Source organism: Pollicipes pollicipes, unplaced genomic scaffold (genome assembly GCF_011947565.3).
Source record: "Pollicipes pollicipes isolate AB1234 unplaced genomic scaffold, Ppol_2.1 Scaffold_7261;HRSCAF=8764_pilon_pilon_pilon, whole genome shotgun sequence".
Lineage (NCBI taxonomy): Eukaryota > Metazoa > Arthropoda > Thecostraca > Pollicipedomorpha > Pollicipedidae > Pollicipes > Pollicipes pollicipes.
The window spans coordinates 8371501-8384144 of NW_023597054.1; the positions used below are offsets into that span (position 1 = coordinate 8371501).

Genomic DNA, 12644 nt, shown 5'->3' on the forward strand with positions numbered 1-12644 from the left:
AAACAACGCAGCCCGGTAACCCAAGGCTCAACCGAGGAAATGAGTCTATTTAGAGGTCAACCTCGTGAATCTTGTTTCGTTCGACGGCAGTGGAAAACCTTCACTATTTGGCACCCCCCATACTCATTTGATTGCGAGTTGCTGCCTATGGCCTTGGTTGGTTCTTGGTTCTGTTCTATGGCCTTGGTTGCTGCTAGGACGGCCGGTTTGTTACGGAATAATTGCCCGGTTACAGTTGCACGGAAGGGTAGTGTGCACGTAACTTTTCACTAATTGTTTCTGAGTTACGGTTGAATATTCCCGTATGACAGAGGACTGCCTATGTTAACACAAGTTGGTGGCCTCATTTATATTTGCAGTTTATCTTCACGGGATCCTCAGTACCTCTGTAGGGTGTGGAGTCCCTCCCCCTGGCATTAGAAATATTTGTGGTATAAGGTAGAAAGGTATTCAGCTCCGGGTTTTTCGGCATAATGGGTTGACCATTCTTGTACTGACTTAGTAGCCCCTAATATATCAGGAGGTACTGGTTAGACCATGCCATATTGCTAAATAATGGTTATATTGGAATTGTTGGGCTTTAAGTGGTATGGAATATAGGTAATTAAATGTAGGGCATGCTGATTGCTGATAATGTGCTCATGGTAGGCTGGTGGCCTTGCATTTGTTAGATAAGAGTGATAGGGCCAGAAGCCATTCATAAGTTATGTGATTTTTACAATTTTTAGCTCTCCATCTGGTTTCACACTGGTTATGCTGGGTAAATATCTCTTGTATGGGACTAGTCTGTGTTGGGGGGTGATCTTCCTGAGAAGGTAGATGGTACCTGTCTGGCCGTGAATTAAGCTGGAGGTGCAAAATAGAAAGGGGTGTGTTGTTTTTCTTGAATAGAAGTGAGCTGTATCTGCCTTTGTAGACTTAAAATATATTCTTAATAATCCCCCAAAATTACTTTCCATTCCTAAGGCCTAAGACTCTGACTTAGGATCCTAGCCTAAGTTGATAGCCCAAGGTGCATGGCAATGATCCTGACCCTACCTGTCAGTTACCTGTTAGGACATAACCTGTCAAAATTTGAGCAATCATTTTAGGCATGTTATCTTGCAGTGCCGGCTATATTGAACTATCCCATTGATGTGGGATCTGTTGATGTAGTACACACATTTTTTTTCCATGCAGAAGCATATAAGTATTATTAAATTGCCTCACAGCTATAACTGTTCCTCCATTTCAGTTTTCCTTGGAGTTGGATGCAGTTGTTTATTCAAGTCTTATTCAGTTAGCAGGATGTTATTAATGTTTTTTAACAGTCAAGGATCACTATTTACCTGGCTCAAAGTTTTACCTTGGTACCTTTGGCTGATGACAGCAAACATTATGGACACCAACATAGGAAACACAGATGGAGTAAGAGGGGCTGCAAATGCATCAACATACTTTGCAAATAAGTGCTACTATGCAAAACTGGATTGTTCATTGAAAACAAAGTGAAAAATATTATCATGTATCACCTGTCCATTAACCAGCAGCAGACAATGTCAGCAGCCTAATGCAATGCCATGGCTAATTATTCCACATTCTAGCATTCACTTTCCTTTTCAGCAGGGAGGACCTCTGAGTTTGCCCTTATGCATGAAAATATGTGGTGCCACCAACTTTTGTGAAGAGGGCAAGCTTATTGAGAGCCTCCAGTATAGATATCAGTACTGTGCTATTTGAAATTTTATCTAAACCTTTCCCTGGCAATTTTGCCTGTTGTTTTAGCATTTCTTAGATAGGCATGAGGGCCCTTCCTTTGATTTAAGGAATGTTTGGTCTCAGTAATCTGTAGCCTCTTGTCTGCCTGGTGGGTTCCTGAAATTTAAAGGTGGAACAAAAGATATGCCAGCCCATCTGCAAATGATGATACCACTGCCCCCCCCCCCCCCCCCCCCCACTTTCCTACCTGTTAGCTCTGTTCCCTAGCCCTGAATGGCTAGTGGCTCATCTTACAAGTGCTTGTTACCTTCCTTTCCCCACTCCTTCCCATCCCACTTGCCCAACAGTTGTGGCTCAGCACCCACCTGATGCCATCCAGCTGAGGTCAAAACAGGTGCCCGAACTGGGCAGCATCCAGGCGAGTTCAACCATTGTAATCCAGCTCTCATCATTTTACACTGTTAGTATTTGAAGCTGCCAAGTCACCTGTCTGACCTTTCATCCCACCCCAACCAGCCCTAACCTGTTTTGGCCTTCCAGTGTGTGCTGCTGCCCCATGCCATTTGAAAATTCTGACTCAACAATTGGATGTCACCTATTGGACATCATGGGGGCTTTCAGGGAGTAGCCCTCTCGGAGTAGTTCTTCCGAGCACAAGTCTTCCCAGAAAAGGCGTTCTGGAATTTTTTCAACTCAAGCAATCAATCATTGACAGGCACACCTTAATCAGATGAACGAACGCCAAACTTCCATGTGTAAGGGGATGGCCTGACCCAAGGCTCCTGGGCTGTAACAATTGGTGTTGTGCATGAAGGATTAAATACATACCTTTGAAATTGCATGTGCTTATGTAGTGATTACATTCTCTTTCATAGTAATGTGATTTATTGTGCCACTCACCTGGAGGGCTTAAAGTCTAAACAAGATGAACTCTGGACAAAGTTCTCAAAAACAGTAAGTACCAAATGTATCCCATGTATCAAGCACCTGATTTTATTGAACAAGCTCATCAATTTGCTGATGCAGTTTCAAGTCTTTTGAAAACATATTGATGTTCAGTTTAGAAACTGGAATTTCCATTGTCTTGGTAGCAGACTTGTTGGTTTGTTCATGGTTTTCCAATGCAGTCTGTCTTTGGTGAGTTGGAGAAATATCACAGTTTGGCCATTGGAAATACCTGAAATTTTTTGGTTCATGCAAAGCTGATATAGAATGCAGAATGATGATTTATGTGATTCCAGATGGAGATGCGGACTTAACAGCAGGTTTGTAAGGTATATAGATCACAATATGCAGCATCACACTTGATAACTTAAAGATACCTGCACTGTGCTGACAAAATCTGGATATCCACAGATATGGGCTTATCAAGACAGCCAAGAAGGCTCCAAGTGTTGCACTTAAACCCTCAGTATTTGCCAATGATTCTAGCAGTGATGAGGCACCTGCACCAACAGAACATTGGGGCAAGACTGCCCTCAAGGTATGATCTGCAGTGCTTTCATTAAACATTTCAATGACGGGGCCTCAGTTGCAGGCAGCTGGGCCTGCCATTGTCCTGTTGGGGATTGGTCTCGCTGGTGCGTCGGAGTTCATCAAGCATCATTAAATTTGTTCTGTTTGAAGTCACCCACATGGCGAATGACTCGAACTGTGGCTGCACGCATCCGTAGAATGGTTTGCTAATGCTCCCAGATTTGGTATTGATCTACTTATCACAACGCTCACATCCTCCGAAGGATGTTGCCGCTGCCCACTGCCTGGTGCCCGCCCTCGACACGTGCTGAATCATGTCTGTTGGTGATGCAAGGCCATGCTTGTACCTGGAATTGCGCGCCTTTGCTGGCAGTCAATATCGCACGGCTCGGTGCAGGCGGCTCAGACCCGTAAGGTCATCAGACAGGCCATGCAGGAGGACGCATCGCTCTTCCAGTATGACGAGGTCTATGATGGCATGCAACAGCAAAAGCAGAAGAAGGTGGAAATAAAAAAGACAGAGGACCAAAAGGTAGATGTGTGACCCTACCGCGTGTATGCCATGACAGCATTGTGTATAATTTTATGCAGCAGGACACAAAAAAGGTCGCAACAGAAGTGACGATACTCAAAACGTGATGTTTGGAGGACCTGGCACTTTATTATAGAAGTGATATGTTAACTGTTTCTGTCTGTTTTATACAGCCATCATCTGACATATTATCAGTTAAACTTTTCATGTTTTGACGTATTTCACAGATGAACCTAAATGTGCAGTGAATGCTTTGCTTAGCCATCCTTGGCTGACTGAATCATTATAATAGCATGCGCTGTGTCTACCCGGTCACTCCGACCGTGTGCACGTGACACCGTCCGTCTTTGTGTCGCCTGGTACCCCCGGAGTGTTTAGATAACGAGTCTGTCCGTGGCATGTATTGCAGTTTGCATCCATTCCACCCCCTCGGATCCCTGTGTCTGCTCCATTGCTGCTGACCACCCGTGTACTCCGTCCGCTCCGCTCCTCCCTCCCCCCCCCCCCCCCCCCCCCTCCTCCCTGCCTCGGTATCCGCCCCGCCGCCCCTGACCCCCCGTGTACTCCCCGTCCGCCCCCTGACCCCTCGGTATCGGCTCTGTTGCCTCTGTGTACTCCGTCCGCTCTCCTTTCCTGACCCCTCGGTATCTGCCCCGTCGTCCCTGACCCCTGCGTGTGCCCTGACGGCGTGGGCGTCTCCGCCGACTCCGTCCCTGCCGGCGTGAACATGTTCGTTGACTCCGCCCCTGCGGGAGTGAGGGTGTCCGCTGACTCCTCCCTTGTCGGTGTGAGCGTGTTTGCGGACTCCGCCTTTGCCGGTCTGAGTGTGTTCGCTGACTCCGCTCCTGTTGGCCAGCCGCGTTACATGCAGAAGCTGCTGGAGTCGGCCGAGCAGAGGCGGCACCAGCAGGAGCGGCGCATGGAGCGGCAGGTACAGCGCGAGCGCGAGCAGGAAGGCGATGAGTTTGCCGACAAGGAGGCGTTTGTGACCGAAGCGTACAAAAAGCGCCTGCTCGAGCGCGAGAAGGAGGAGGAGCAGGAACGTCGCAGGAAGCACATCGAAGGTGGGGGATGACGTAGGTCCGTCATTGTTTGGGCTCTCGACTGTTGAGATGATGCCTCTTGCTGTATGGTGCTAGGGCGGGATTGGGCTTACGGTGGGTAATCGTGCTGGGAAACTGGTTTCATTGTTTACCTATTTATATGTGCTCTCTCTGCATGTATTTTCTAAAGACTTTGTACATGTGCATGTGTGTATCACCCCGCAGGGGCTCCGGCTTCGGCCGGTGTAGGGGACTAGCGCCCCCTCGGGTCCCAGCTCCGGTAACGGGTGGACAGCGCAAGCTGTTCCTCTCAGGGCGTAGCGACCCTGCCGGTACGTGAGCTCCCGCTCCTTGACCCGCCCGCTCCTTTCCCATTACCCGCTTTCCTGTATCCGGTCCTACCACCACTCCTCATCCTCGTTTTATCGGGGTCGCCGTGCCCCCTCGCCCGCGTCCCCGGGTTGATCGGATCCTGGTGGCTGAGGGGCGCGTCGTACTCAACTTTGCCCAGGACATCCGGGGGCGTGGGGGGCCGTGGGGCCCCATACGGGTCCAGTGGCCTGTCGCTCACGTTGTGGTTGGGTGCTCCTTGCGGGTCTCCGCTTGGGACGTCTGGCCGCGCGCAGCGGCTTGAGTGGTCAAGAGGCGGCGGCGCTGAACCACGCTAAGGCCGAGGAAGGGTCTCCCTGGGTACATTTGGCCGTGCGGGAGGCATCGTTCGCCCCGTATAGCACCGGGTAGCCCTAGCGGCGACCGCCTCCCGAGGGAGTGTTGGGCCGTCCCCCAGTTGGGCTCCGTGGTGGATGGGGAGCCCCGGTGCCGAAACTTCACGGACAACTTGCATGGCATCTTCTAACCAAAAAAAACACTCGACCCCGGAAAGGGGGAAGGACCACGTTCAGAACAGAAAGCATCGGGGAATCTTCGCCATCTCCTCGAATTTTGGTTTTCCAAAGTGATAAGACTGATAAGACGAGGCTGTCGTCTCTCGCCGTTTCAGCGGAAGAACGGGTGTGATCGATTTGGAAATGTGGTTCGGTGCGACAAATTGCGTGATGAAGGGCTAGAGGTAGAGTTTTTTAACGGAGCAGAGGCTTATCATGCGATGGCTGTAGCCGAATTCACGTACTGGGTTCGGGACAAGGATGGCAAACGTGACGTTTCTGTACCTATCCGAGTGACACCACACCTGACAAAAAAAAAAATGCATCCAGGGGAATAATCAACTGCTTTGACTTGCGTGACGTTAGTGAAGAGAAGAGATCGCTGACGAGTTGTCTGTGTTCGGCGTCACTGCCGCACGTAGGAGCTCCACTAGAAAATGAAGTGAACAGCTGCCGACAAATAACTTCATCTTGACTTTCAGTCGCCCCGATCTACCTTCTGAAATACGCGTTGGATACGCACGTGTCAAGGTGCGCCTTTTCATACCGAACCCCATGCGATGCTTCCACTGCCAGCGATTTGGCCATACCAAACAATACTGCCGCAGCGAGTCTGCCTGTGGGAAATGCGCTTCTTCCGAGCACACAACGGAATTTTGCGATTCAGACAGAGCGTGTTGTGTGGACTGTAACAAAGACCAGGCTTTGCACTCGACTTAGCGGCCGCACGTGCCCAGCGTACGTGAAGGAAAAAGAAATTATATCGATTAAGACCACTCGCAACATCTCTTTTCGCGAGGCCAGAGCACTGCACGAGGAGAGCCACCCTCGAACATCATACGCCGAAAAAGCTAAGATCCCCACCACACGTCCGACCCCCACCGATCAAATGACCGCTGCTCAGTTTGTAGCGCTCTTGGTTGTGTCGACAAACCAGGCACTGGACTCCAATCTGGCAGCCCTGGCCCCCCATTCCTCGCTGGAGCGGTCGAAGGAGACCGTGCTGCCAGCCTCCTCGCCCCCTGGCCGGTCGGCACCCTCCGTGTTACCGACTCCCACGGTACCGTTGTCTCCTGCCGGAGAGGGGGGTTGGACGGTGGTCCAGCGTGGCCGTGGTCCTCGTGCTCCACCGGCCTCCGCATCGGTGTCTTCGCCACCCTCGTCCGCCTCCGCTTCGTGTGCTCTGCTGCCCTCTTCACCTCCAACACCATTAGTGAACGCATGCGGGCTGGCGATAGAAACGTTGGAGCGACGCGAGGCGGACAGGCGCGCCCGCGATTCCAAGCGGGCGCGCTTGGCTGAACAAGAACGGGCAAAAGCGGCGAACCGTATGTCTGGGGCGGGCAAGGAGTCCGTCCCCCGCAGCAGTGCTCCATCGCCCAGAGGACCAGTTGAGCCCCCGGCTGGTCCTCAGATGTCTGGCAGGGCTCCATCCATGGGTCCTCCCCCTCCACCACCCAGGATTGGGTACGCTGGCACAAAGCGCCCCCCCCCCCCCCCCCTCCATCCGGTCCTCCGTCTCCATCTGACGGAGGAAGCCGAAGGATTCGGCCCCGAGTGGAGCACCGCCTTACGGAATCGAGCCGGAACTCCCAGATCGAGGTGTCCGGTCCTGCAACTGGTGCAGCCCAGTTCTTTTGAACCGTGTCGCGTTTTAAATTGTGACTTCGACCCCTTTTTAGTACGCCCCCTTGCAAGCGTATTGACTGCGATATTCTGCGCGCTGTGCTGGTGAGCTAGGTGCGTGATGGCTACCCTCACTTCTTAGCTTTATGACGAGTATCTTACAGTGAAACTGCAGGGGTGTGAGAACTGGTCTACACGATCTCAGAGTCATTCTGAATCAGCGCTGTCCGGCCATCGCCTGCCTGCAGGAGACCAAACTGGCACCTGGCTCTCACTTAAAGTATCCCGAGCTACACCCTAATGCGTCGGGATACGCCAGCTGATCCAATTGCACATGGAGTTCTTTTGGCTGCGCACCACAGTGTCTCCGTACAACGCGCCATATTACTCTCTAACCTGCAAGCTGCTGCAGCTAAGGCACTGTTCGGGCGTTGTGCAATTATCGTGTGCTTGCTTTACTTACCTCCTGGCACTCCATTTCCGAAGGCAGAAATGAGATTTTTGGTGGCCGAGCCCGCCTCTTTTTTGCCGGGTGACTTCAATGCTTACCACGCATCTTGGCGTTGCGCTCAGACCAACGCTCGCGGCAGGCATTGCGAAGCTTTTTTACATGATGAATCTCTCTGTCTTTTAAACACCGGGACCCGAGCTCGCATGACGCTGCCGTCAGGTCAGACATCGGCGCTGGACTCGAGTTTTCCAAGCCCCCAACTGGCGGTACACCTGTCATGGTCGGTTGACAACGACTCCTTTGGTAGTGATCACTACCCCATCTGGTTGCGTGACCAGAACGGAGCAGCTCTCGGTTCCAGGTCACAATGGTGGAATCTTAGAAAGGCTGACTGGGATAAATTTCAGGCACGGGTGGAAACCAGGTTGGCTTCCGTTTGGGTAGATGTGCCTGCATCGATAGAGGAACTCACCTCTACAATCTTACGATCGGCAGAAGAAAGTATACCACGTATATCCGGTGCCCCACGTCGTCCTCCTGTTCCGTGGTGGACGGACCAGTGCCGCGACGCTATACGTTGCGCGTAAAAAAGCCTTGCGAGACTTTGATCGACACAGCATTACGGACAACTTAATCGCTTTTCGACGAGCTCGGGCGGCAGCCCGACGTACTATCTTGGAGGCAAACGCACGTCTTGGCGTTTATATGTGGGCCAGCTAAATTGCCAAACACCGGCTTCGGTGGTTTGGGCGCGGGTGAAGCGTATAGCAAGCCAACACTCCTCTGCCGCACCCGGTGCTCTGTATGGATGGCCAGGACATATTGGACCCACCTAAGGTGGCGAATGAAATGGCTTGTGCGTTCGCGGAGCGTTGTGGGCGAACAACTGCCGCTCCTGATTTCATGCGCCATCGTGCTCGTTGCGAAGCAGCCCAGATAAACTTTCAAACATCCGAAGAGTTTTCATGTAGCAAACCTTTCACAGTGCTTGAACTGATGTCTGCCATTAACTATGTGCGTAGCGTGGCGGAAGGCCCAGATTTCATTCATTATGATATGCTCCGGCGACTCCCACCAACAGCAACACAAGCTATGTTGGTGGCATTCAACCAGTTGTGGGAGACAGGAGAGTTCCCCTCGTCTTGGCGAGAGTCGCTAATAGTTCCGCTGCTGAAGCCTGGTAAGAATGGGAATGATCCATCGGACTGCCTTCCGATTGCGCTGACCTCTATGTGCAAGCTTTTGGAGCGGATGGTTCAGACACGATTGTCTTGGTTTTTAGAAAGCAACAATATCTTGTCGAACGCGCAGTGTGGTTGCAGGAAAAACCGTATCACCATTGGTCATCTTTTAGCCTTGGACTCAACTGTGCGCATTTCTTTTAGGGAAAGGCGACACGTAGGAGCTGCGTTCTTCGATATCGAAAGGGCTTACGACACCACCGGGCGATATGGCATCTTACGGAAGCTGTTCCATTATGGCGTACGCGGAGCTATGGGTACCCTTCTTGCGAACTGTCTTGCTGACCGTTTCTTCTGCGTGCTTGTTGGTTCCATATGCTCGAAATATACACCCAAGAGAACGGCATACCCAAGGGCAGTGTTCTAATTTTGGCGTGGTTTGCCGTCATGATAAATGATGTTGGGGACAGTCTTACCCAGGCGATTGGTCGCTCGCTTTTTGTTGATGACTTCACGATCTTGTGCAGCTCTGCCATGGCAGCGTCCATGTCGTGCCAGGTGCAGTTGGTTGTTGCTGGCTTAGAAAGATAGCATGGTCAACGGGTTTTCGACCTCGAGACAGTCTCCGTCCACTTTTGTCGACGCCGGCGTCAGTGCCTCGCCATGGTGCTTAAGCTTTATGGACAGTCGATCCCCTGCAATACGGCGGCACGGTTTTTGGGATTACATTTTGATAAGCGTTTGACCTACAAGGAGCATCTTATCATCATGCATGATAAGTGTTTTAAGACACTGAACATATTGAAATGCGTGACGCGAACATCCTACGGAGCAGATCGGAAAACACTTTTATTGTTATACCGTTCACTGATATGCTCCAAGCGGGACTATGCGCGTTTTGTATATGATGGCGCCTCGGAGTCCGCAAAACGTGCATTGAATGCGGTCCGTCATGCTGCGTTGAAAATCATTACTGATGCATTTCGTGCGTCTCTGACACCCAGCTTGCTTGTGGAAGCCAACAAACCTTCGCCGGCTACCCGAAGGCAGTTGTTGGGGATGCTGTGCGCTTGTAAGCCCGCGCAATTCCCGAACCACCCAACACATGACGCTGTGTTCTCACGTAACACATCTGATGTTTTTTTCAGTCCGAACAAGCAACTCGTGTGGCGCCGTTCTGTGTGCATGTTCGTAATTTTCTTCATGAGAGTGGCTCAAGTTTTCGGGGTGTGGCACGCCCACGCAGCCTGCCGACCGTTCCGTGGGTGATCGTGTCGCCAACTGTCGACGTCTCATTGTCGGAGGTTCGGAAGCAAAATATGATTCCGTATGTTGCCGGATCAACAGCTCTGAAGCATATCGAAACATATCGGGGGTTCACAATTACGTATACAGACGGTTCCAAAACGGATACGGGTGTTAGTTCCGCTTTTGTGTGTGGTTCCGATACGCGATCATTTACACTGCCAACCCATTCGTCCGTGTACACTGCAGAGCTTGTGGCCATCATTAAGGAGCTTTGCCTTATAGAGGTAGGCGAAGACAGTCTGCACGCGATTTTGTCGGATTCCCTAAGTGCCCTTTCGGCATGAAGGCGTTTTAATCCGGTAAATCCCCTTATACAGGATATTTTACTGCGTCTCGACTCTCTGTACCGGGCTGGCAAGACCATAGTACTTTGCTGGATTCCGAGCCACGTTGGAATTGCGGGAAATGAGCTGGCTGACGCTGCCGCCAAGCGTGCTACTCGTCGCCCCTGTCGCAGAGTGTTTCCAATACCCGCTACAGACCTATACGTGGCCATCTCTGCCTTTTTGCGCGGGGAATGGCAGAGCACATGGGATGCGATGGGCACCAGTAAACTTAAAAGCATTAAGCCGATTGTTCAGGAATGGCAGTCATCCTATCGAAAGTCTAGACGGGAGGAAGTAATCCCGTGTCGCTTGCGGATTGGCTATACGTATGCTACATATCGATACTTGCTATGTCGTGACGAACTACCACGATGTCGCCACTGCAACACCACGCTCACAGTGGAACATGTGCTCGTATGCTGTCCCATACTACGCGTCGAGCGTCTGAGGTACTTTGGCCCGGCGGCGCCGTCCCTGACGCTCTCCGATTTACTATGTGACAGCTCACCATATATCGGACATACCCTCAGGTTCCTATCGCGCGTTAAGTTCTGCACTTTATATACACCTGCTTGAATAGTTCATACCGCGTGCAGGAATTTTTTAGGTTGCGGAAAATTTCGTTTTAATATGTTATTGTGGGTTCACGTATTCGGACATCATTGGTGCCGTGTTCCTGTCACAACTCAGCCGTTTTCATTTCTGACTAATCTATTTTTTAGCCATTTACCGGCGTAGGTAGTCATTTAGCTGTTATGGGCGCAAAGTGATTACAGTAGTCGGTGCGCCCTAAGACTCCAATCAACAACAATGTGTGTGTCAGCAGGTGTAATAAAACTTGACGTTCGCTTTGCTAGTTGGACGCACTACGTCAGACGGTAGTCTTGGACAGGATCATCTGATTTTCCCGTACTTTTCACCTTAATTTTCTGCTCTAAAATTCGCAGATCTCACGGACGTGACCAAGCAGAAGGACCTGGGCAGCTTCTACCGGCACATGTTCCACCAGGCCAGCTCACCACGGAAGACGGAGCTGGAGCCGGCAGAGGTGACGCGGCAGGCTGGGACCCCTCCCCCCGAGGCGGCCGTCAAACAGGAGCCGGTCACTCCACTGCGGGCCGGTGCGGCCGCGAGCGCCCAGTGGCAGAAGCCGGCCGAGTCAAGCGGACGGCAGTACCGACCGCGGCGGGTCTCCTCCTCGCCCGAGACCGGACCGGCGGCCGGCGGCGAGCGCTGCCGCCGCAGCCGGGACCGGCGCTCCTCCGGCAGCGGCGACCGGCGGAAGGGCCGCGCGCTGGGCCGGCCCCGCAGCCGAGACGGCAGGCACGCTGGCGGCGGCGAACGCTCGCGCAGCGGTGAGGGGCGCAGGGAGAGGTCCCGCAGCGGTGACCATTGCAGGGAACGGGCGGGTAGTAGCGACAGGCGCAGAAACCATGTCGGGAACGGCGGCAGGCGTTTGGAACGCTCCCGCAGCGCTGACAGGTGCAGGGATAGGGCTGGTGACGCTGACAGACACCGAGGACGCTCGCGCAGCGGTGAGCGGCGCCAGCGGCGTGCCGGTGACTGGTCGACCGGCGTGGAAGCCGCGCGGCCGGCGCCCGCGCCCAGGGCAGCCGGCAGCCACGACCCGGATTCTGCGGAGGATGGCTCCGACTCGGACACCGCCCCAACCGCCCCGGCCCCGGCTCCGACTCCGACTCCGGCTCCGACTCCGACTCCGACTCCGGCTCCGGATCCAGCTCCGGCTCCGGCTCCGGCTCCGGCTCCGGCTCCGGCCTCGGCCCCGGCCCCGGCCCCGAGGGCCTCCTTCGCCGAGCGCGAGGCCCGCCGGCGCGCCCTGTACGACAAGCGCACGGTGGGCGCGGCACTTGAGGAGGCGCGCGCGCGGTACCTGGAGCGGCGGGCGGCGCGTCTGCAGGCGCCGTCGTTGGTGCCGTCCGAGGTATGAGCGCCGGTCGTCCGTCCGGGCGGCGCTCATACCTGGCGACGGCAGGAGCAATGTGGAAAGCGACGTGAGGCAGGCATAATGGTCCGTCATATTCATCGCGGTGTGAATGCTAATACAGATCGCGCTCACGGAGGCTTGCATAGAGCAATTTGTATCCTCCGCGGGGTGGTG

The 12644-nt window shown here is 53.1% G+C and overlaps 1 protein-coding gene across 1 annotated transcript; it reads left to right on the forward strand.

Moving 5' to 3' along the window:
* The first annotated feature begins 167 nt into the window (after positions 1 to 167).
* On the forward strand, positions 168 to 12640 carry LOC119112838 (nuclear speckle splicing regulatory protein 1). Its single transcript, XM_037237124.1, has 7 exons — positions 168 to 205; positions 2574 to 2652; positions 3055 to 3181; positions 3548 to 3706; positions 4563 to 4770; positions 11473 to 11751; positions 12319 to 12640. Exons 2-7 carry the CDS (start codon positions 2624 to 2626, stop codon positions 12471 to 12473), a joined length of 957 nt encoding a protein of 318 aa, XP_037093019.1. The 5' UTR covers positions 168 to 205; positions 2574 to 2623; the 3' UTR covers positions 12474 to 12640.
* The last annotated feature ends 4 nt before the right edge of the window (positions 12641 to 12644 follow it).